Consider the following 25,246-nt stretch of genomic DNA (forward strand, 5'->3'; position numbering starts at 1 on the left):
GTAGTCTGAATAGTGAGTTCACAGCAATTCAAAGTAAATCTGATTTGGTCATTCCTCTGAGTGCTTGGATTTCAACATTTTAAAGAAAAACACTTTCAAAAACAAACAAATGCTAATCAATGCAATGTTCAAATAAGATTTCAGGAAACTAATGATGAAGCATATTACCCACTTTCTGAAGTAGAAGAATGGATTCAAAACAGAAAACAAGACATACATAGACAATAGGAACATTCTTTTGCTTGACTATGTGTATTTAAGATTTGGGTTTTTTTCCTTCTAATGGAAGAGATATGGTGAAGGTGGTTTATGAATTAGGTTGACAAAAAAAACCAGAAGACAGCTTCAAATTTAAGTACATTTTTTAAATGTAGAGAAGAAAGAAATCTAGAAGAAATCATAGACACATAAAATTGGGGGGGGGGGGCGCAAAGAGGGGGAAAGAGAGGAGGGGAAGGGTTGTTTTTCCTTTTTTTGGTTTTTTTGTTTGCTTTGTTTTTTGTTGAGGCAATTGGGATTAAGTGACTTGCCTAGGGTCACACACTTGGAAGTATTAAGTGTCTGAGGCCGCATTTGAACTTGGGTCCCCCTGACTTCAGGGCTGATGCTCTATCCACTGTGCCACCTAGCTGCCCAAATAAAATGGTTTTGAAAGTTACATACTGAATTTATTATGCAGTTAATAAGACATGTTGTACACATAAAGATTCATGGTTTTGTGTACAATCCTATCTTTCTGCTCTACTGTGTGTATGGAAACAGCCATTTTCATGTTTAAGTTCACAAATTTCTCTAAAAAGTATGTGTTCAATAAACGTTTGCAGAATAATTATGCTGAATTTATGATAGCTGAGCTATGCTAGCTCTCAATACTAGTACCTGTTAATGAACTGCATTAGCAGCTTTCCTAGGCAACAGCAAAGGCAAAGTGGTAAATCATTAGTAAAAGATTTATCAAAGTAGCATCTATTTAAAACCATCAGCAAGCATCATATTTAATGGGGATAAACTAGAAGCATTTCCAATAAGATCAAGGGTGAAACAAAGTTGCCCACTATCACTATTATTATTCAATATTGTATTAGAAATGTTAGCTTTAGCAATAAGAGAAGAAAAAGGAATTAGAGTAGGTAATAAAGAAATAAAATTATCACTTTTTGCAGATGATATATAATGGTATACTTAGAGAATTGACTACCCAATAAACTGTGCTAGACAGTCCATTTGATTTCACAAAAACCTAAAAATTATAAAACAAATTAGAAATAGTCTATTTAAAAAAAAACAAGCCTTTTTGTTAGACTTAACAGCAAATTTCTGAAAGTTTATTAAAGTATATCACTCCTACCAACATATTCTTGTCTCTCGAATTACTCAAAATTTAGGGAATTTGAACTTAATGAAAGTTCTGTATATTTATCATCCCAAATTCAGAATGCAAACTGGTAAGTCAAATAAATCCTGTTATGTCAAAAAAAAAAAAAAAAAACAAAACAATCATCATCATCATCATAATCTAACAATAATCTTGGCAAAGAACAGCAACTAATTTTAAACAAAAAAAAAGAGGGGGAGGAGGGTTTGAAGCACTATTTCCTTCTTTTGCTTCCTGACATCTGGATTTACTCTATTGTTTTAAATTAATATCCTGATTTAGGTTTTTACTGTGGTAAAAACTCACCCTGTGAAGCGTCACTGTGTGTTGTTCCCATATAGCTGTTTCCTCCATTGTTGTACTCTGGCAATAAAAGAGAAAAGAAACCAAGTTTAGTGTACATGTTACTAGTCTGTGTTCTTCAAAGAAAAAAATACTGTGCAAGCACCAATTTAACGTTATAGAATACCAACATCCTCTGTATTAAAGATATTCTCCACTTTATTACAGAAGTAGGGTTTTAGTTGGTTGGTTGATTTTTTTTAACCAACAGGAAACTACATACTGGAACTTCCTTTGTTTTTAACAACTTGAATAGATGCTTCATCTCGCCAAACAAGTGCTGGAAACAATAATAGTCTACTATCTATCCTTATAATTTTGGTATAATTCTATACTTTGTATATATTAACCAAATATTAATCTGTTAAAATAAGGTATAGTCATTTCAAAGTCATAATTCCATCTAATTGCATTTTTAAAACATGAAAGTATCTCTGATTCCATTAAAATATACATTGCAAGAAAACACAAGACGCTATTCTATACTTTTGGTCAAGAATTTATTCCGTGTAATAATTGCTGCTATACCCAATCGCAATTTTACTCCATAATCAAAATTCCTAAATTTAATTTACAACATGGAAAAATACCAGTTCTAATAGATATATTATAATAGTAATACTAACACCTGAAATACTGTCAAATAAGCAACTTGCACTCTTAGTATAATTACCATAGAATGTAATTACCTCATCTCACATAGATGATTCATTACAGAGAAAACTAAGTTGCTATTCAAGAGATAAGCTCATAGAATTTAAACTAAGAATTTTTTGTAAGACTTAAATTTAACTGATAGCTCATGGAGCCATCATAAAGTAACTCAACATGACCCAATAAAATTTTTTTCACTTGTGTTAATTTAAAATATTTTTAAAATTCTGATTATAATTTGAAGTATAAATATGAATATGTAGAATTAAACACAGTAGTCTCCAAAGTGTGGTAGATAGAAGAAAATTCTGAGGAAAAATAAAATTATATATACACATATATTTATATTTCTATGAACTGAAGAGTAGCACAACTGTACTGTGTGTTTCCAGCTGGCTTTTATTGTCCTACTCTTTTTCCCCTTGTCTAGGGCCAGTTCTTCAGTTGACTTTGTACGGGATGGTAAGCCCCAATGCTTCCTTCCCAGGAAAGTAATTTTCTTATACTCAATCTAACTCTATCCATAGAGATAACTTCCTTCCTTTTTCTCTGTCACATACTTTCTCTCAACACTATTACCAGAGCAGTGGAAGAGGCGCATCTCCTAAATCACTAGTCTAAATTCAGTAACTGAATAGCAGAAGGTACTACTACCTCTATCTCTAATCCCAGCTCCCTAGAGAACAAAAGAAGTATTTACCAATACAAAAGGATTGAAGAGAGCTTAGAATGAAGTCAGGAAAATATTAATAGATGGAAAAAGTACATGGAAACCAGTAGTAGCAGTTAATAAGAGATTAAAGCCAAGGATATATAGCAGGTGCAGCCTGTGATTTGAGGCTATGAAGTACCTTCAGGCATTCACAGTAGTTATTAATATACTTTTGACAGGGGCAGCTAGTTGGTGTAGTGGAAAGAATATCAGTCCTGAACTCAAGATAACGCAGAGTTCAAATCTGGCCTCAGACATTTAACATGTTGTGGCTGTGTGACGCTGGGCAAGTCACTTAACCCCTATTGCCTCAGATATATATGTATATATACACATACATACATACATACATACACTTTTGAGATTCAATATATTGGGGACTTCCGGCCAAGATGGCGGAGAGGAAATACACTTCTGTGTAATCTCCGTGTTTTTCTCTCACTATTCATTTCATTTCATGCCTCTGAATTAATGCTCGACTGAAAAAAAAACCATACAATTACTTACCAAGAGAAACCATCCTTGAGACTCGTCAAGAAAGGTCTGTTTTTGCGCGAGGGCGGGGACGGTATTTGGAAGCAGTCTGCGGGTAGCAGCAGCTGCAACCAGAGCACAGATAGCAGCTCAGAACCGGGTGGAGCGGAGAGGGGGTAGGACCGCAGCCGTCTCTGCGGTGAGAGCTTTGCTATAGGAGCAAGTCAGCAGCCCAGCAGAGAAGCTAAAAACACCGGGGGTGAAGAATACAATCCCAAACAGCTGGAGTTTCTAGGGACCTGGCCACCCCTCCCCACAGTGTCTTAGCCCGCTCGGATCTCAGAGCGCTCGGATCTCAGTGCGCAGGCGCCATAGCACAGTAGGACCTGTGCCTCACGAATACCCTGCCCCTCCCCCAAAGAAAGCAGCCTCCATTCAAGGGGTTTTTTTTCCTTCTGTTTCTTTGATAGTTTGTCTTTGATAAATAGACAGAATGAGCAAGAAACTGAAAAAGAATTTAACCCTGGACAGCTTTTATACAGATAAAGAGCAGACTCCAAACCCTGAGGAGACTAAAAACAAACAGTCCCCAGGTGAATCCCCGAAGGAGGAGACCTTATATCCCTCAGCACAGATGAATCTCATGGAAGAAATTAAAAAGGCTCTCACAAGGGAGCTAGAAGAAAAATGGGAAAAGGAGAGGGAGGCTCTGCAAAAGGAGAGGGAGGCTTGGCAAAAGAGCCTGGAGAAGTCAGTTAAAGAGAGAGTGGATAAAGAAACCAAATCCTTGAAAAATAGGATTAGTGAACTGGAAACAGAAAACAGCTCTCTAAAAAACAAAATTGGCGAAATGGAAAAAAATTCCACAGAACAAAAGAACTCAATTGGACAATTAGAAAAAGATCTTAAAAAAGTGAGTGAAGAAAATACCTCACTGAAAATCAGGGTCGAACAATTGGAATTGAATGACTCGAGGAGACAAGAAGAATCAGTCAAGCAAATCCAAAAAAATCAAACAATGGAAAAGGATGTGAAATACCTTCTGGGGAAGACAACAGACCTGGAAAACAGATCCAGGAGAGACAACCTGAGAATCATCGGACTTCCAGAAAAATATGATGAAAAAAAAAGCCTGAACACTATCTTCCAGGAAATTATCAAAGAGAACTGCCCAGAAGTCATAGAAACAGAAGGTAAAATAGACATTGAAAGAATTCATCGATCCCCTACTGAAAGGGATCCTAAAATCAAAACACCAAGGAATATAGTGGCCAAATGCCAGAACCCTCAGGCAAAGGAAAAAATACTGCAAGCGGCTAGAAAAACCCAATTCAAGTATCAAGGAGCCACAATAAGGATCACCCAGGATCTGGCAGCATCCACATTAAAGGATCGAAGGGCCTGGAATATGATATTCCGAAAGGCTAAGGAACTTGGTATGCAACCAAAAATAACTTACCCAGCGAGATTGAGCATCTTTTTCCAGGGAAGAAGATGGTCATTCAACGAAATAAGCGAATTTCATCTATTTCTGATGAAAAAGCCAGAACTTAACAAAAAATTTGATCTACAAGCACAGAACTCAAGAGAAATCTAAAAAGGTAAAGATTAATCTTGGGAACTATATTTCGGCTGTAAAGATGTATAAAAAATACATGTATACCTTGTTCTAGAAACTAGTTGAGGGAAGGACATTGTACTAGAAAAAAGGGAAAGTGGGGGTACTACATTTCATGAAGAGGCAAAGAAAACCTAGTATATCTGAGAGAAAGAATGGAGAGGAATGAAAATAGTGAGTATTTTACTGCTTTCAGAATTGGCAGTAAGAGAAGAATTTTAGACATATTCAATCTATGGTGAAACTTCTCCCACCTCATTGAAAAGTGAGAAGGGAAAAGTGAAAAAGGAAGGAATAAGCTAAGTGGAAGGGAATACAGGAACTGGGAGGGAAAGGGGTAAGTTGGGGGGGGGGGAACTCTAAGGGGAGGGGAGGGATACTGAAAAAGGGAGGGCTGTGAGAAGCAAGGGGAGCTCACAAGCTTAATACTGGGAAGGGGGGTAAGGGAGGGGGTAAGGGAGTAAGAAGGGAGAAAAGCATAAACCGGGGTCAACAAGATGGCAAGTAATACAGAATTGGTCATTTTAACCATAAATGTGAACGGGGTAAACTCCTCTATAAAGAGGAAGCGGTTAGCAGAATGGATTAAAAGCCAGAATCCTACAATATGTTGTATACAGGAAACACACCTGAAGCGGGGTGATACATGCAGGTTAAAGGTAAAAGGTTGGAGCAAAATCTACTATGCTTCAGGTGAAGCCAAAAAAGCAGGGGTAGCCATCCTGATCTCAGATCAAGCTAAAGCAAAAATTGATCTAATCAAAAGAGATAAGGAAGGGCACTATATCTTGCTAAAGGGTAGAATGAATAATGAAGAAGTATCTATATTAAATATATATGCACCAAGTAGTGTAGCATCTAAATTCCTAAAAGAGAAATTAAGAGAGCTGCAAGAAGAAATAGACAGTAAAACTATAATAGTGGGAGATCTCAACCTTGCACTCTCAGAATTAGATAAATCAAACCACAAAATAAATAAGAAAGAAGTCAAAGAGATAAATAGAATACTAGAAAAATTAGATATGATAGATCTCTGGAGAAAATGTAATGGGGACAGAAAGGAGTACACCTTCTTTTCAGCAGTTCATGGAACTTATACAAAAATTGATCATATATTAGGACATAAAAACCTCAAACTCAAATGCAGTAAGGCAGAAATAGTGAATGCATCCTTTTCAGACCATGATGCATTGAAAATTACATTCAATAAAAAGCCACAGGAAAGTAGACCAAAAAATAATTGGAAACTAAATAATCTCATACTAAAGAATGATTGGGTGAAACAGCAAATTATAGACATAATTAATAACTTCATCCAAGAAAATGATAATAATGAGACATCATACCAAAATGTATGGGATGCAGCCAAAGCGGTAATAAGGGGAAATCTCATATCTCTAGAGGCCTATTTGTATAAAATAGAGAAAGAGAAGGTCAATGAATTGGGCTTGCAACTAAAAATGCTAGAAAAGGAACAAATTAAAAACCCCCAATCAAACACTAAACTTGAAATTCAAAAAATAAAAGGAGAGATCAATAAAATTGAAAGTAAAAAAACTATTGAATTGATTAATAAAACTAAGAGTTGGTTCTATGAAAAAACCAACAAAATAGACAAACCCTTAGTAAATCTGATTAAAAAAAGGAAAGAGGAAAATCAAATTGTTAGTCTTAAAAATGAAAAGGGAGAACTCACCACTAACGAAGAGGAAATTAGAGCAATAATTAGGAGTTACTTTGCCCAACTTTACGCCAATAAATTCGACAACTTAAATGAAATAGAAGAATACCTCCAAAAATATAGCTTACCTAAACTAACAGAGGAAGAAGTAAATATCCTAAACACTCCTATCTCAGAAAAAGAAATAGAACAAACTATCAATCAACTCCCTAAGAAAAAAACCCCAGGACCAGATGGATTTACATCTGAATTCTATCAAACATTTAAAGATCAATTAACTCCAATGCTAAATAAACTATTTGAAGAAGTAGGGATTGAAGGAGTCCTACCAAACTCCTTTTATGACACAGATATGGTACTGATACCTAAACCAGGTAGGCTGAAAACAGAGAAAGAAAATTATAGACCAATCTCCCTAATGAATATTGATGCTAAAATCTTAAATAAAATATTAGCAAAAAGATTACAGAAAATCATCCCCAGGATAATACACTATGACCAAGTAGGATTTATACCAGGAATGCAGGGCTGGTTCAATATTAGGAAAACTATTAACATAATTGACTATATCAACAACCAACCAAACAAAAACCATATGATCATTTCAATAGATGCAGAAAAAGCATTTGATAAAATCCAACAGCCATTCCTAATAAAAACACTTGAGAGCATAGGAATAAAAGGACTTTTCCTTAAAATAGTTAGGAGCATATATTTTAAACCTTCAGTAAGCATCATATGCAATGGGGAAAAACTGGAACCTTTCCCGTAAGATCTGGAGTGAAGCAAGGTTGCCCACTATCACCATTATTATTCAATATTGTATTAGAAACACTGGCCTCTGCAATAAGAGTCGAGAAAGAGATTAAAGGAATTAGAGTAGGCAATGAGGAAACCAAACTATCACTCTTTGCAGATGATATGATGGTATACCTAGAAAACCCCAGAGATTCTACTAAAAAGCTATTAGAAATAATTCATAATTTTAGCAAAGTAGCAGGATACAAAATAAATCCCCATAAATCCTCAGCATTCTTATACACCACCAACAAAATCCAAGAGCAAGAGATACAAAGAGAAATTCCATTCAAAATAACTGTTGATAGCATAAAATATTTGGGAATCTACCTACCAAAGGAAAGTCAGGAATTATATGAGCAAAATTACAAAAAAGTTTTCACACAAATAAAGTCAGACTTAAATAATTGGAAAAATATTAAGTGCTCTTGGATAGGCCGAGCAAATATAATAAAGATGACAATACTCCCTAAACTAATCTATTTATTTAGTGCTATACCAATCAGACTTCCAAGAAAATATTTTAATGATTTAGAAAAAATAACAACAAAATTCATATGGAACAATAAAAAGTCGAGAATCTCAAGGGAATTAATGAAAAAAAAATCAAATGAAGGTGGTCTAGCTGTACCTGATCTAAAATTATATTATAAAGCAGCAGTCACCAAAACCATCTGGTATTGGCTTAGAAATAGATTAGTTGATCAGTGGAAAAGGTTAGGTTCACAAGACAGAATAGTCAACTATAGCAATCTAGTGTTTGACAAACCCAAAGATTCTAAATTTTGGGATAAGATTTCATTATTTGATAAAAACTGCTGGGATAACTGGAAATTAGTATGGCAGAAATTAGGCAAGGACCCACACTTAACACCACATACCAAGATAAGATCAAAATGGGTCCATGACCTAGGCATAAAGAACGAGATTATAAATAAATTAGAAGAACATAGGATAGTTTATCTCTCAGACTTGTGGAGGAGAAAGAAATTTGTGACCAAAGATGAACTAGAGACCATTACCAATCACAAAATAGAAAATTTTGATTATATCAAATTAAAAAGCCTTTGTACAAACAGAACGAATGCAAACAAGATTAGTAGGGAAGTAACTAACTGGGAAAACATCTTTACAATTAAAGGTTCTGATAAAGGCCTCATTTCCAAAATATATAGAGAACTGACTCAAATTTATAAAAAATCAAGCCATTCTCCAATTGATAAATGGTCAAAGGATATGAACAGACAATTTTCAGATGAAGAAATTGAAACTATTACCACTCACATGAAAGAGTGTTCCAAATCACTATTGATCAGAGAAATGCAAATTAAGACAACTCTGAGATATCACTACACTCCTGTCAGATTGGCTAAGATGACAGGAAAAAACAATGATGAATGTTGGAGGGGATGCGGGAAAACGGGGACATTGATGCATTGTTGGTGGAGTTGTGAACGAATCCAGCCATTCTGGAGAGCGATCTGGAATTATGCCCAAAAAGTTATCAAACTGTGCATACCCTTTGATCCAACAGTGTTTCTATTGGGCTTATACCCCAAAGAGATACTAAAAAAGGGAAGGGGACCTGTATGTGCCAAAATGTTTGTAGCAGCCCTGTTTGTAGTGGCTAGAAACTGGAAAATGAATGGATGCCCATCAATTGGAGAATGGCTGGGTAAATTGTGGTATATGAACGTTATGGAATATTATTGCTCTGTAAGGAATGACCAGCAGGATGAATACAGAGAGGCTTGGAGAGACCTACATGGACTGATGCTAAGTGAGATGAGCAGAACCAGGAGATCATTATACACTTCGACAACGATATTGTATGAGGATGTATTCTGATGGAAGTGGATTTCTCTGACAAAGAGACTTAACTGAGTTTCATTGGAGAAATGATGGACAGAAACAGCTACACCCAAAGAAGGAATACTGGGAAATGAATGTGAACTATTTGCAATTTTGATTTTCTTCCCGAGTTATTTTTACCTTCTGAATCCAATTCTCCCTGTGCAACAAGAGAACTGTTTGGTTCTGCAAATATGTATTGTATCTAGGATATACTGCAACATGTTTAGCAGATATAGGACTGCTTGCCATCCTGGGGGGGGGGGGAGGAGGGAGGGAGGGGAAAAAACGAAACATAAGTGATTGCAAGGGATAATGTCGTGTAGAAATTATCCTGGCATGGATTCTGTCAATGCGAAGTTATTATTAAATAAAATAAAATTTATTATAAAAAAAAAAAAAAAAAAAAAAAAAAAAAAAAGAGATTCAATATATTTATCATTAGGATTTAAAGGTACTATTAAGTGCTGGTAAGAAAAAACTGTGCCAATGATTTTGATAATTGTCATGAAAACTAAATGAAGCAACAACTTGAAAGTGTTTACTAATCTACAATGAAGACAAGATAATTCCCCTCCCAACATTATATGTTTTAATAAGCAATAACAAACTTTTTCAAAAATTAACATATCAAACAGATTGATTTGCTATGAAAGAATTGCCATGGAGAAAAAATTTTATTCAATAAGGGGAGAAATAGCTACTGATTATCAAATAGAACTTGGTGAATTACATGCAAGAAGTTTAAAATAATTCTACATAAAGATAAGTCCGATAACCTTTGTAATCATCTGAGAAAATAAAAAAACTAAAGAGATAATTACTACCAAATGCATCTTTCTAATGCATAGGTAAAATTATGTTATGGTCTATTTTTTAAAAAACCCACCAAAGTTCTTTATTCACAACCTTCTTTACTTGGTACAACCTTAGATAAAGGTTATTGTTAAAGTCATGAATAAGATTACCCCTAGTAAATAAATGTACAAATAAGTGATTCAAAGTAATGTTTATGATAAGAATAACACTTTTAATTGTTTTCTCTCTTTTAGGAGATAAGGAGATCATCCTCAGGAGATCATCATGAGCAGTAGCAGAGAAAGCATAGGGTTCTTTTATCACTGAAGTCTTATTCTCACTCCATTTCCCATTGTCATTCTTTAAAATTTTACTCAGAATGGAATTAAATGTATTCTTTTATTTATTTATTTATTCCCAATGGGGTTAGACATTCTTTTTAAATTTCCCACATCTAAATTCCATTAAAATTCCACAGATTCACTATTATGTCAATCAATTCTTTATGTTGTATACGCAGTCTGTTGTTCATCAATTTTCCCAAATCTCTTTTAGCTAGCCAAGCTATCCCCATCTTGCTATACTTATTAATACCAAATAGAATTAACTCCCAAAAACATAAGCAATTAAGACAGAAAACAATGTGTCATTAGTTAATTAAGGAGGATACAGTAATTATATCGGGGAAAGATTTCATTTGAGTTTAACTTTTAAAAAAACAGGATGAAATTTTAACAGGAAGGAGAGAATATTCAATGGATAAGTGACAGGATGTGGCAAGTCATGTAGATGAGATGGCATGGTATGATTTTTGACAGATTAGATCTCTTCGAGCATACAATGGGAATGAGTCTTAGTTTGAGGTAAATTTAGACAGGCAAAGTAGTACCAGAATGTCAAGTCTGAATGTTACTCAAATAATATGTAGCCTCTTAGAGATATCACTTAGCAGATGATTAGCTTAATTTGATCTGTGCTGGATGAAAGAAAATCTCTATTTGACCTAGTGAGCAGATATCTATTTCAATGAATTCATAATTCACATGGGAAATTGGTATTTGTATGGCAAGTTATGAGAGTCTGATAACCTATTTCTAATTTGTTACATGTTATATGTTTGTTAGAGCCCTGGTACTATATACTGAAGAAGTAGGACAAAGATCAAATAAAGAGTGAATGGACTTCCCTGTATACATGGAGTATCTTGTTCAAGAACATCAAGGAGTCTGGTGCATATGGCAGGGTATACTGAAACTGTGAAAAAATGGTATGAAGTGCAAGAAAATTGGAAAAATAGGAGGCCAGATCAGGTTATGAAAGACCTGGTAGTAAGGAATATGTGATCACACAGAATTAAATGCAGATTCAAGAAAGATGAGAAGAAAATGATTATCACATCCGGCAATAAAGCACTGGTAATTCTAAAGGGAGAATGGGTTCAGCTAAGTGAAGGAGGGCAAGTTCTAGTTGAGAGATGAGATAGGAAGCAAGTCAAATTTTGCAAAAGGAATAAGGAGAGGAATGGAAAGAGACATACTAAGAGACATATAGACACTCTTTTCTAAGAATCTGGATGGGAAGCAAAGTTAGAATTGAGAGAATGGTATAATCTAGGGAAAGTTTTGTTTGTTTTTAAAGAATGTGGTTTTAAAGATGTAGGCATGTTTGAAGCCAGTAGGAAAAGAACCAGTAAACAGGAAGAGGCCAAAGAGGAAAGATAAGAAAGAGATGGGTTATGACTGAGACTGCAATCTTCTGGAGAAAATCAGAGGAGAGAGGATCAAGGTCACATTTAGAGGGTTTGATTTTAGCAAGGAAAAAGATCATCTAATTGTCAGACTGAGGGAAAGGAGAAGAGTTTGGAAATGATGCAAGAAGTTTTGACATTAAGAGAAGGGAAAAAAAGGGAATGTATCAAACGTCCTTAGCAAAGACACAAGTTCTTCAGTCAAGGCGAAGAGGGAGGGAAGGAAAGTAAGAAAACGACTTGAAAAAAACTTTTGTGATAAGGGAGATAGGGAATCAATTAGGGAAAAACACCCTCCCTGCACTGATGACTTAGTTGGAATGAAAAATGAACTTATAATGAACTCCGGATAGTTGTGAAACTCCAACTCCACACAGATATATGGACCATAAGAGGACCACTTGTGGGTAATTCTGAGATCTAATGTGGGAAAAGCTTTATGTATGTCTAAAATAGAATAAAGGTGATCATGGGATTTAATGAAGCTAAGGATTTGCGAAGTTACAATTTGAATTTTACAACAAAAGAGTTGGACTGAGTGGTCTCAGAGGTCCCTTCTAGCTATAAAATTATGGCTCTAATTATTATTATTTAAGCATTCTCGGTAAATCTCCTAGAATTATATTCTAAAGGAGTTAGGAGACCCAGGATTCAATCTGTGATTCAGACTTAAGAATTGGAAGAGATCTTAGAAGCTATCTAGTCAAATCATCTCTCATTTGCCTTTCTTTATATCCCATGCTTTAGCACTGTGTCTGACACTTAAGAAACATTTAAATAGTGACTCACTGATTGATTAAAGAAGAAAAAACTTAGGATCAGTGTTCAATGACTTGATCATGGTCATATTTGAGGGAGACTATGAATTTTGGCTATGGGATCTTGAGCTTACCTGAATCTAACACCAGCATTACTCTCAATAACTCTCAAGTCATTTACTCATCTGTAAAAAGTAGAAGAGATCAAGCTAGATGATCTTTAACATCCCTTTCAGTACTAAATTCATGGGATTACTCCACTGCCTAGAATTCAAATTCAACTCTCAATTAGAAAAGCACTGCAGGCTCCAAACATAATTGTAAGCCAACGTGATTGTTAGAAGTCTTACGTGTATTTCTGAAGCTCTATCAACTGACTGGAATCACAATTTCTAAAGAAACAGAAAGCTATACTTTAGAATTTGCCAAAAGTCTGTTTGGTTTCTCTGTTCTGAATTCCAGCTGGCAAAGAATACACTCAGATCACCAGTTCTGAAAGGCTGCCTGCCAAAACTTCAGATCATAATTCTAGTCAGTTTCATTGTATTATACAACTGAATACTAACTGAATGAGGAAGGGAGAAGAGAGTATGAGAATTGGCAAGGTAACAGGTATCTAAAAGGGGCAGGAGGGAGGGGGGACATAAAAGGCAAAGATAATAAAAGAAAGTATGCTAAATGAGTTCAAAATTTCAATTTGTGAATAGAAACAAAATGCATTTTTCAATATCCAGATTACAAGTGATTTTGTTACTAAAGTAATTCATCCTTTCCTAGAAACTACACTGATAATTTGCACTTCTCTTCAATGAATCAATTATATTCATGAATATCTGTACAAAAAGTAAAGAAAAAAATCATTTTAAAGAGCTGCAAAAGATCTTAGAGATCCTCTATACTACTTCCAACCTCTGCCATATTTGACAATGTGGAGACAACTAAAACCCAGAAGGTGAAAATCATGTCAATTTGGGGCATAAACCTTTGAATAAAAATTTCCCAAATGATTTCAATAAGGCATTCTTAGTTCATTTTGAGTAATGGACTTAGAATCAAAAGAGCCGAGTTGGAACTCTGACAAATGCTAGTTGTTATACCTTAACTATGTTCTCAGACTCTTATTATACTTGTTATAACTGACTCAGAGAGCTAATGAGGATTGACTGAATTAATATAAAATAGTTCCACAAACCTAAAAGGACCATATAAAGATCACCTATTATTAAGAATAACAAAAATTAACTTGTTCAAGATCACATAACTAAAGGCAGCAGAGCTTGAACCTGAACACAAGTCACTTAGAGTTCAGTGGTCTTTATAATTATACTAGAGGGATACATTTTGTATAACAAGCTCTATTTTCAACTCTAAATGAAAACATCCTAATATATAGTTTATCAATACACCACAATATTCAAATTGAAAATCAAAATGCAAACCATGCCAAATGACCTTTTGTCCTAAACAGAATCTCAAAAGTCCAATTTTTAATTGAGTTAATATATATTTTATATATTAATTCAAGGTACAATGGAAAGATATATACTGAGAATAAACAGGTTATAACATATTAATAGTTATGGTAGAAGTACATTAGGAGGGAGAGCTTTTGTCTGAAGTCAGAAAGCAAATTACTTAAATCGATTATTGGTCTCTCATGCAATCTTCTGTCTTCCCTAGTCTTCTGTAGAGCATCAACACTACAGTCAAAGGTTTTAATTATCATTTTTTTGAAACCAAGGAAATGACTCTGTTGCAAGAACAAACCTAGCTCAAGAACAAAGCCTCGTACAATTTTCAATGCTTTACAATTCTTTCACTTAGTAGAATCAAGGCAGAACTTGAGTTTCTAATGCCAAACCTTAATTCTAGAATTGGAGAATTCTAGACACCAGGTCTTTGACTTCTATGATCAGAGCATTTAAAATCAGACCCTCCCTTCCCTCAAGGATCCAGCCTACCACCAAAGACTCAATTATTAATTCTCTTATTCCCAGGTCCTTGTCTACAAAAAAGGCCACTAAAAAGAAATTTAATTACCTTTTTTTCTTTAATACTTCAAAGAAAAATGATATACAAAAATGACTCAAAATACTCTTGTGGATAAAAAACCCAAGCAAAAGATATCCAAAGACCATAGACATTCTGTGGCTAGAATATAGCCTTCTCAGAAACCAGTAAAAATCAACCATTTTAACAGGTTAACACAAATTAAATGAAAGAGGAAGAAGAGGGAGGCAGTTTACAAAACTAAATACCACAGTGACTACAACTCATTTTTGTAGTTATTTTTAGTCCTTATAATGACACAGGTTTATAAGTGTTTATTTTTATTCTATTTACTTCACATTATTGTTATTCCTACTTCAATTGCAGTGATAATGAATCCTCAAAAGCATAAAAAAAACCCCACTCCCTTTTCACCTGCCACCACTTTCTGGTTCTCTCCTCACATTCACCTTTCTCCTTCCTAACCCTTTTTTCAGTTCTAATCCATTTTAATCCATTACTTCCCTTCATCTTAGACCTCTTCCACAGGTACTCCTTCCAAAGGCCAACCATCTAACCAAAAGACATTCTTATCCCTTTCCATTTTTTCTAAAACTAAATATCCCTTTTCTTATATTTCCTCAACACATTGGTAAAGGAGAAGTAGGAACACCCCTTACTCTCACTGTCTCTTCCACAAACTATCACCCCATTTGGTGCCATCACTCAACATCAACTCAACAACTCCAGAGAAAAGTGATTTTTATCAAGTTTTTATCAAGTCATACTATCCTCTTTTTCTCAGTAAACTCAATTCCCAGCTCACAGCCTTCTTCTCCATTCCAAACCCTAACCTTAGAGTAGGAGACTCCAACATACAGGTTTATTATTCCCTTAAAACCTTGACTTCCTAATTCAGTATCTTCCACTCCCATGACCTGCACCAAAGTTAAAGTTGAAGCTCACTGAAGTTATGACATGATCCCCAAGGGCAGTGAGATCAACACAGGGGTAGAAAGATGGATGGGTCATATCCCATCTTCCCTGAAAAGACAAGAAATACACAGATAGATGAAATGAGACTTCTTTCTAATAAATCTATCCTCTTATTACAGAACATTCCCAATTCTACTTCCATCTCACCAGAAGTCCCCAACCTTCCCCCTTCTAAGCAAAATATAAGCTTTTCAAGGAAGTTATTATATCTTAACTTCAACATAGGCACCTACAGAAGTTGTCTGAATGCCCCTATAGACCAAAAAAAAAAAGGAAGAAAGAAAATTCCATCAGGGTTGTACAATAAAACTTCATTCTACTTCAATTGCACATAAGTGATCTCACCAACACCCACAAATGTTCCATAAGAATTCCTAAATTCCTTTATCTGACATTATACTAATCTCCACATAAACTTATTCACTTTCCTTACTGTGATTCCCAATCTCTTCACCATTCAGTATTTTTTGAGGTTAAGCATGGACCCCAAAGAAATCAAATCTTAATCTTATAATTAGCTGCTCAATTTTATACTGTCTCAATCTCTTGAAATTCCCTACCCATTGGTCCAAAACTAATGCCTAGTCAAACCCCAATGGATAAATAGGAAAACTACAGGACAATGAATATTAATGCAAAAAATGCTGGAAAAGTTACTGAAGAAGTCACACATATACTTTAACCAAGTTGTATTTATGTTAGGAATGCAGAATTGGTTCAATATTAGAGAAACTGTAAATAGACAATATTAATAACAAAAAAAAAATCACAATAAAAATTATAATGAATTATACCAATAGATGAAAAGGCTTTGTTAAAAGAACTCTTGAGATAGAAGAAGGAAAGGAATATATTTGGAAACTTTAAAAAAGTTTTTTAATTAACTTGAAATTCTGATATTCAACCTCAACAGTATTTACTCTTAAATAGCAATATATTCCTAGTCATTTCAACACAACATAGTATTTTCACCTTTTTTGCTGTTCTTTGCTTGCATATTGCTTTCTTTCTAAAAAAAGAAAGGGAAAAAGATTTCCCTTTTTAATCTGATTTTTCTTGTACAGCATGATAATTGTGGAAATATATATAGAAGAATTGCAGGGATTTACTGGATTACTTGCCATCTAAGAAAGGAGGTGTGGGCAAAGGGAGAGAGAAAAAAATTTGGAACAAAAGGTTTTGCAAGGGTGAAAGTTGAAAATTACCTATGCATATGTCTTGAAAATAAAAATCTTTTAAAAATTTATCAAATTTATTTTTAAATGACAAAATAAAATTGGACCTGCTTATTGGTAAAAAAAAAAAAATATTTTGAAGCTAGCACTCAATTTTCTATATGTATGGGAACAGCAGCATAGATTAACTTTACAATACAAAATTTAATTTAATAACAATTTGGAATTATTTTTTAAATCCAACAAAAACAACTACTTAAAAGCTTATACGTATTTCAAAAGCGAAAAGTTAAATAAAGCAATTTAAAGAAATACTAGACACTTTTGCACCTAAGAAACTTAGGCCTTGTTAAAGAAATATCCCTCAATCAAAATTCAAATAGAAGTAGAAGAATGAATGAGAAAAATACTTTCTTTATAAAGTCTCCTTTGCTGGCCAATCAGAGTCATAAATGTCAAATTCTTCAGTCTTCCCCAAACTCAGCAAAAAAGAGGGGAAGGGGTAGACTTTTCTTGCTGGCTAAACTTAATCATTGCTAATTATAACGTTTGAGAAATTTCTGTTCATTCTACATATACTATTGATATCAGTATTTTGCTAGTTTCATAGTACATCAGTTCAAATAAGTCTTTCCACATTTCTTTGAATTCTTCCCAGTTATCATTTCTTATGGTGCAATAGCATTACAATACATTGTAAAACAATCTATTTTGCTTAAAATTTTTTCCCATTGAAAAAGTACTAAGGTAAATATTTTGATGTACAAAGAAGCTTTCCTTTTAGCACTGATTTCCTTAAAGTATAAGGAAAAAATGGCTTTCAACACCTGCTGAGGCCTAAAGTAACTTTTATTAATTTAAATAACTGAGGTAGAACCAGGGAAGTAGGCTTTGCAAATAACAATTTGATGACCCCAGCTTTTGGGATAAGAATTCACTGTTTGACAAAAACTGCTGGGAAAAATAGAAATTAGTATGGCAGAAACTAGGCATTGACCCACATTTAACACTGTACACCAAGATTATAAATAAATTAGAAGAACATAGGATAGCTTACCTCTTAGACCTGTAGAGGAGGAAGGAATTTATGACCAAAGAACTAGAGCTCATTACTGATCACAAAATAGAAAATTTTTATTATATCAAATTGAAAAGTTTTTGTACAAACAAAACTAATGTAAACAAGATTAGAAGGAAAGCAATAAACTGGAACAACATTTTTACAGTCAAAGGTTCTGATAAAAGCCTCATTTCCAAAACATATAGAGAATTGACTCTATAAGAAATCAAGCCATTCTCCAATTGATAAATGGTCAAAGGACATGAACAGACAATTCTCAGACGAAGAAATTGCAAATATTTCTAGCCATATGAAAAGATGCTCCAAGTCATTATTAATCAGAGAAATGGAAATTAAGACAACTCTGAGATACCACTACACACCTGTCAGATTGACTAGAATGACAGGGAAAGATAATCTGGAATGTTGGAGGAAATGTGGGAAAATTGGGACACTGATACTGGTGGAATTGTGAATGGATACAACCATTCTGGAGAGCAATTTGGAACTATGCTCAAAAAGTTATCAAACTGTGCACATCCTTTGATCCAGCAGTGTTTCTATTGGGCTTATACCCCAAAGAGATCTTAAAGGGGGAAAAGGGACCTGTATGTGCCAAAATGTTTGGGGCAGCCCTTTTTGTAGTGGTAAGAAACTGGAAATTGAATGGGTGCCCATCAATTGGAGAATGGTTAAATAACTTATGGTGTATGAATATTATGGAATATTACTGTTCTGTAAGAAATGACCAGCAGGATGATTTCAGAAAGGCCTGGAGAGACTTAAATGAACTGATGCTGAGTGAAATGAGCAGGACCAGGAGATCATTATATACTTCAACAACAATACTATATGAGGATATAGTTCCCCTCTTAAATAATGAGATGAATCATATCAGTTCCAATAGAGCAGTAATGAATTGAACCAGCTACACCCAGGGAAAGAACTCTGGGAGATGAGTATGAATCACTATATAGAATTTCCAATCCCTCTATTTTTGTCCGCCTGTATTTTTTATTTCCTTCACAGGCTAATTGTACACTATTTCAGAGTCCAATTCTTTTTATACAGCAAAATAACTGTATGGACCTGTACACATATATTGTATTTAATTTATACTTTAACATATTTAACATGTATTGGTCTATCTGCCATCTGGGGAAAGGGATAGGGGGGAAAGAGGGGGAAAAACTGAAACAAAAGATTTTGCAATTGTCAGTGCTGAAAAATCACCCATGCATCTATCTTGTAAATAAAAAGCTATAATAAAAAAAAATTAATTGTCTTGACCTTCTCTATGGTTCAGCTTCCTCCACTGATAAAATGAGGAATGTTAACTAATTAAACTTCAACTAGATTATAAAATATGTAAATTTTAGGACATTAACTACCCGAAATCCCTTGGAAGTGAGATAATAAACTTTTTCAACCTGAGAAAATGGTTTCATTTGAGGGAAATAAAATCATAGAATACTCTCACTCTAGGAATCAGACCCAGATTCAGGTCTGACCTAATTCCTAATCCAAGAAGCCAACTCCCAGGATTACCCTATGTATGGGGGAGGGCACTATGATCTTCAGGATCACCTAATTGCTCTTAAAATTATCCATCCTCAAAGATTTTGTCCAAAGACTTCCTTTGCTAGACTGTAAGGGAATGTGGTTTTTCTAGCGGGGTAAGGAGGGGTAGTAGAAAAATAACAAGAGGTAAAATAACATGTTCTTTCAACCACTATACCTTACTATCAACTATGAAAAGCTAAAAGAAATATTCTTCCTCCAGTAGGGAAAATCTGTCTGGAAAAAAACTTTGCCTTGAGCCCAACTAACCCAGATCCCTACAAGATTTTATACTCTAATGAATGATCACAAAAATGCAAAATAGAACAGATCTATATTTCTTTAGTGATCAATAAATTAATAAATATCTAATAAGGAAGCACAACATGCAAAGTTAGAAGACCTGAGTTCATACTGGGCCTCAAATAAATTCTTAAACTACGTGACATTAAGCAAATCATTTAATTTTTGTCCATCTCAGTTTCTTCAATTATAAAATGAGAAAAATAAAAGCACCTGCCTTCCCAGGATTGTTGTGAAAATAAAACATCTATAAAGTGCTTTGCAAACCTTAAAACACTACAGAAATGTGAGTTATTATTCACTCAAGGATCTTAATACATACATACATGTAAGGAATGCTAACTAGTCACAAAATAAAAGAATATGTAAAGCATCACATATATACACACAATACAAACATACATATGTGTTTAATATAACATACATATGCACAAAAACACATGCACAGCATCTGAAAACATCAGGTGGCATTTCACCTGAAGGAAGCAAGAAACTTCAACATGCAAAGTGGAAGAGAAGTATGTTCTTTGCATGAGGTTTATCAATGAATAGGCACAAAAATGAGAGACGGGAGAGCCATGCGTGAAGAAAACTACATCAGAATGGTTGGGTCATGCTGAGTAAAAGAAAAGGCAGGTCAAGGCCAGGTAGTAAGGGCTTTTAAAAAATGTGAGAGAAAATTATATTTGCTCTTTTGGGGAATACAGAACCAATGGAATTTGAGAGAAAGCAAATAGAGACTTGCACTTTAGTAAAACTAGCAATTTTGTGAAGGATGAACTACAAAGGTGAGACTCAAAGCACAAATATTAATTAGGAAGTTATTACAATACTACAGGCAAGAATTGATCAAGATCTGAACTATGGTGGTGAAGTGTGAGGGGATAGATGTAAAAAAACCATGCAAAGGTTTCTGATAAGAAATTTCTAACATATTTAAGAACAAAACTAACAACTATTATGTACACATTTGACATTTATTATGTGCTGGTCATTGGGCAAATAAGTGTTTTATAAATATCTCCTTTGATCCTTTTACAGATTTACACACAGAAAATAAGTAACCTGTTCAGGTCATAATTAGTAAGTGGATGACCCCTAGGCCAGAGCATGCTCTCTCCGTGGATAGCCCAGTTCTGGCCCTAGGAGCTCCTATCAGGGAGAGAGAAGAGTTGAAGATGACACTAAAGTTAGGGATCTCAGGGGCTTGAAGTAGTAGGTAAACCTCAAACAGGATTAAGGAAGTTGGGGAAAGAGACTGAAATATGAGGGGGAATGAGTTCATCTCTGGGCATGTTAAATTTAAGGCACCTATGGAATATCTAGTTAGAAATGTCTGGCAGCTACAGGGCACAGTGGAGAGAGCAGCAGTCCTGCAGTCAGGAGAACTCGAGTTCAAATTCAGACACTAACATTTCTTAGCTGTGTGACCCTGGCAAGCCACTTAACCATAACTGCCTCACAATTAAAAAAAAAAAAAAAAAAACACACACACACAATAAGGTAGCAAAGCACTTTGCATGTGTTACCTTATTTAGAGGCAGCCTGAAGATAGGCAGATCTGAGAATCATCTGCATAGATATGATTAAATCATAGAAATGGATTAAGTTCCTAAGAGAACAGAGTAAAGGAAATATCAGAAAGGAAGGCAGTGTATACTCAAGCATATACTTATAGTTGGGGGCACGGCATGGATGCTGATTCAGCAAAAAAGACTGAAGAACACTCAGGTTAATGACGAATTGTGTCACAAAAACTCCAAGGAGAGAGCCATCAGGAGGAAAAGAGGGTTAACTCCAGAATGATGAGGACTGAGAAAAGGCCATCAGACTGGACTTTTAAGACACTGGGATCTAACTTTAGAAACAGCAGTTTCAGTTCAGTAATGAGACTAGATGCTAGACTGCAATTTGCTGAAAAGCAACTGAAGAGCAAAAGGTGAGAAGTGTGGGCTCCTTCCAGAAGTTTGGCAAAGAAGAGGAGACGAGACAGAAGCTGGAAGGGATTGTCAAGCTTAATAATTGCTTTGTTTATTATTATTTATTGTCTATTATTATTATCATTATTATTGTGATAAGTATGCAAGTGACTATTTCTGTTAGAAGTAGCAGGGTATGGGAGCATTCTCTTATGACCCTGCCCCCCAAAGCCAAAAGTACTATTGACATAGCTTCCAGGTAACAAAAAAGTTACATTCTAAGGATGCTTGTCTTCTCCTTTAAATTCTCTTGGCTGCAGACCATCAAGGACAACATAAAGGCAAGCAAGATTTTCCCTCCTCTGGATAAATAAGCCTTCTTTTGTTAACTGTTAGATGCTATACGAGCACTGTATTACAATCTCAAACCTGAGGTACAGAGACAGGCCTGACACAAGTGCCCCCCACACAAAAAGGAGAGAGAGGATTGTTAAGGATGAAACCAGGAATGGGCATTATAAGATACATCTAGAGAAGTTGAACTTGATGAGAACTTGATGAGAGGTGCCATTTCTTCCAAGAATGGAAATCAAGGTGTGTTAATATATGGAAAGGAAGTGAAGAGTTTGTGCCAAATTGCTTCCATTTTGTCTGTAAAGTCTGAGTTATGATCCTTAATTAGCTGAGAGGATGGAAGAGAGGATATATGAGAAGGGAATATTTGGCATAGCAATGTTAATAACAAGGCAGAGAATTAGGAAGGAGTAGAAAGTTTGATTTCAAAGCAATGAGTGGCCAATTAATACTTGTGCAGGGAACCCAATCAGCTCAGTTACGTGACTTTTGCTGAAATATTCAGCAGAACAAGATTGGGAAATTTGAAGGATGATAGTAATACAGGATGGGCTCTTAACAAGAAAGGAGTAGGGATAGGCATAGAGCAGCACCACTGCGTCAGCACACTAGATCTTACAGCTACAGTGGGGTGGGGACACTGCTAACTCTGGTCCCTAGAAGCATCTTGGAGGACAGCTGCACAACCTGTCTCAAGCTTGGGGCAATGAACCCTCCACCCTGGAAACAGCAGTCCTACTACAACAAAGAGTGAAAAGCCGAGTAACAGGCTAGGAAAGCAAGCAGACAACAGAAAAACTTTCTGACCACTGAAAGTTATTATGTTGACAAGGAAGATCAAAACACACTCATAAGATGAAAACAAAGTCAAAGCTCCTACATCGAAAGCCTCTAAGAAAAATAAGAATTGGGCTCAGGCCATGGAAGAGCTCAAAAGGGATTTTGAAAATCAAGTGAGAGAAGCAGAGTAAAAATTAGGGAAAGAATTGAGAATGGTACAGAAGGAAACTTAAAAAACTAATGAAAAATTGCTTGAAAAGCAAAATTGGTCAACTGGAAATGGAAGTACAGAAGATCACTAAAGAAAATAATTCCTTAAAAAATAGAATTCGGCAAATGGAAGCTAATGGCTTTATGAGAAATCAAGATACAATAAAATAAAACCAAAAAGAAAAAATAGGAAAAAAAAAAAAAAAAGGTGAAATATCCCACTGGAAAAACAATTCTGGAAAAATAGACCCAAGAGAGATAATTTAAAAATTATTGGTCTACCTGAAAGTCATGATCAAAAAAAGAGCCTGGATATCATCTTTCAAGAAATTATAAAGGAATATTGTCCTAATATTCTACAACCAGAGGGCAAAATAGAAATTTAAAGAATCCACCAATCACCTCCTGAAAAAGATCTCAAAATGAAAACTCCTAAGAAGAATATAGCCAAAGTGTGGAACTCCCAGGGGGTCAAGGAGAAAATATTACATCCAGAAAAAAAAATCAAAAACAGTGAAGCCGTGCTCAGGATTTAGCAGCTTCTACATTAAAGAGTGAGAGGGGTTTTGAATATGATATTCTAGAGATCAATGGAAGTAGAATTACAACCAAGAATCACCTACCCAGAAAAACTGAGTAAAATCCTTCAAAGGAAAAGGTGGTCATTCAATGAAATAGCGTTTTCAAGCATTCCTGATGAAAAGACCAGAATTGAATGGAAAAAATGACTTTCAAATACAGAATTCTGGAGAAGCATAAGGAGGTAATCAGGAAAGTAATTAACATACGAGCCTTAATAAACTTTATCTGTTTACTTTCTTACATGAGAGGATGATACTTGTAACTCACTAAAATTTTCTCATTATCATGGCAACTAAGAAGCAGTATTTATAGTTAGAGGGTATAGGTGGAGTTGAAATGAAGGGATAATATCTTTTTGAAAAATGAGGAAATTAAGGCATAAGAGAGTAATGTACTGGGAGAAGGGGAAAGGGAAAAGTGGAATGGTACAAAGTATCTGCCATAAAAAAAAGAGGCAAGAAAATGCTTTTACAACAAAGAGGAAGGGGTGAACCTTACTCTCATCAGAACTGGCTGAAAGAAGAAAGAAAGAAGATATATTCAATATAGTATAGAAATCTATCTTATATAGCCACTATATGGAATTATTTTGTTTGACTGTACATATTTGTTACAAGGGATGGTTCTTTAGTTTTCAGTGACAGAGATACAAAAGAATGAAGCGAATATCAACAAAACAGAAGTACACAAAATAAAATAAAGAAATTGAGCAAATAAAATTAAAACAATCCCATTACTATGTTATATATAATGTTACAGAAGTTCAGCATTTCAACACTATCTTATATTTGTTGCTGATTCAAGTTCTTAACAAGAAAAAAAATTTTAAATCCATCTTATTTTGCAGGAAAATAGGAGAGGAATGGCATGTGGGAAGAGGAGAGGGTAATAAAATAAAGGGTACATTGGGGAAGGGAGTGATCAGTAGCAAAACATCTTTGAGTAAAGACAGTTTGAAAGGAGAAAGAATAAATGGGAGAAAGGAAGAATACAATTAGTAATAGTAACTGTAAAAAAAGAATTTTGAAGTAAGTTTCTCTGATAAGGCATCATTTCTTAAATATAGGAGGAACTGAGTTATAAAAAAATAAGAGCCATGCCCCAATTGATAAATGATCAAAAGATATGATGTGTGCCCAAAGGACTATAAATACATATTGTTACAAGGGATGGTTCTTTAGTTTTCAGTGACAGAGATACAAAAGAATGAAGAGAATATCAACAAAACAGAAGTACTGTTTTTTTGACTTAGCAATACCACTAGGTATTTTAGAGATTAAAAAAAAAAAAGAAAATGAACTAAATGTACAAAAAATATTAACAGCATCTCTCTTCTCAGGGGAAAAAAATTTAGAAATTGAGGGGATGCTCATCAATTGGGGAATGGCTCAATAAAGTGTGATATGTGTTTGTGATGGAGTATTATTGTTCTATGGGAAATGAGGACCAGGATGCTCTCAGAGGAAAAAAAGAAAAAAAACACAATAACTTGTAGTCCTCCATGAACATA

At 34.8% G+C, this 25,246-nt stretch overlaps 1 protein-coding gene across 8 annotated transcripts in view; it reads right to left on the bottom strand.

Annotated features, from left to right (window-relative positions):
* The window catches only part of TJP1 (tight junction protein 1), a 288,816-nt gene that overhangs the window by 70,116 nt on the left and 193,454 nt on the right, over positions 1–25,246 (bottom strand). For all 8 annotated transcript variants that reach the window (XM_051980964.1, XM_051980962.1, XM_051980961.1 and 5 more), the window contains one exon: positions 1,682–1,738. In XM_051980964.1, coding sequence (XP_051836924.1) covers positions 1,682–1,738 — 57 coding nt within the window. The remainder of the gene's footprint in view (positions 1–1,681; positions 1,739–25,246) is intronic.

The sequence above is a fragment of the Antechinus flavipes genome, chromosome 2 (genome assembly GCF_016432865.1).
Source record: "Antechinus flavipes isolate AdamAnt ecotype Samford, QLD, Australia chromosome 2, AdamAnt_v2, whole genome shotgun sequence".
Lineage (NCBI taxonomy): Eukaryota > Metazoa > Chordata > Mammalia > Dasyuromorphia > Dasyuridae > Antechinus > Antechinus flavipes.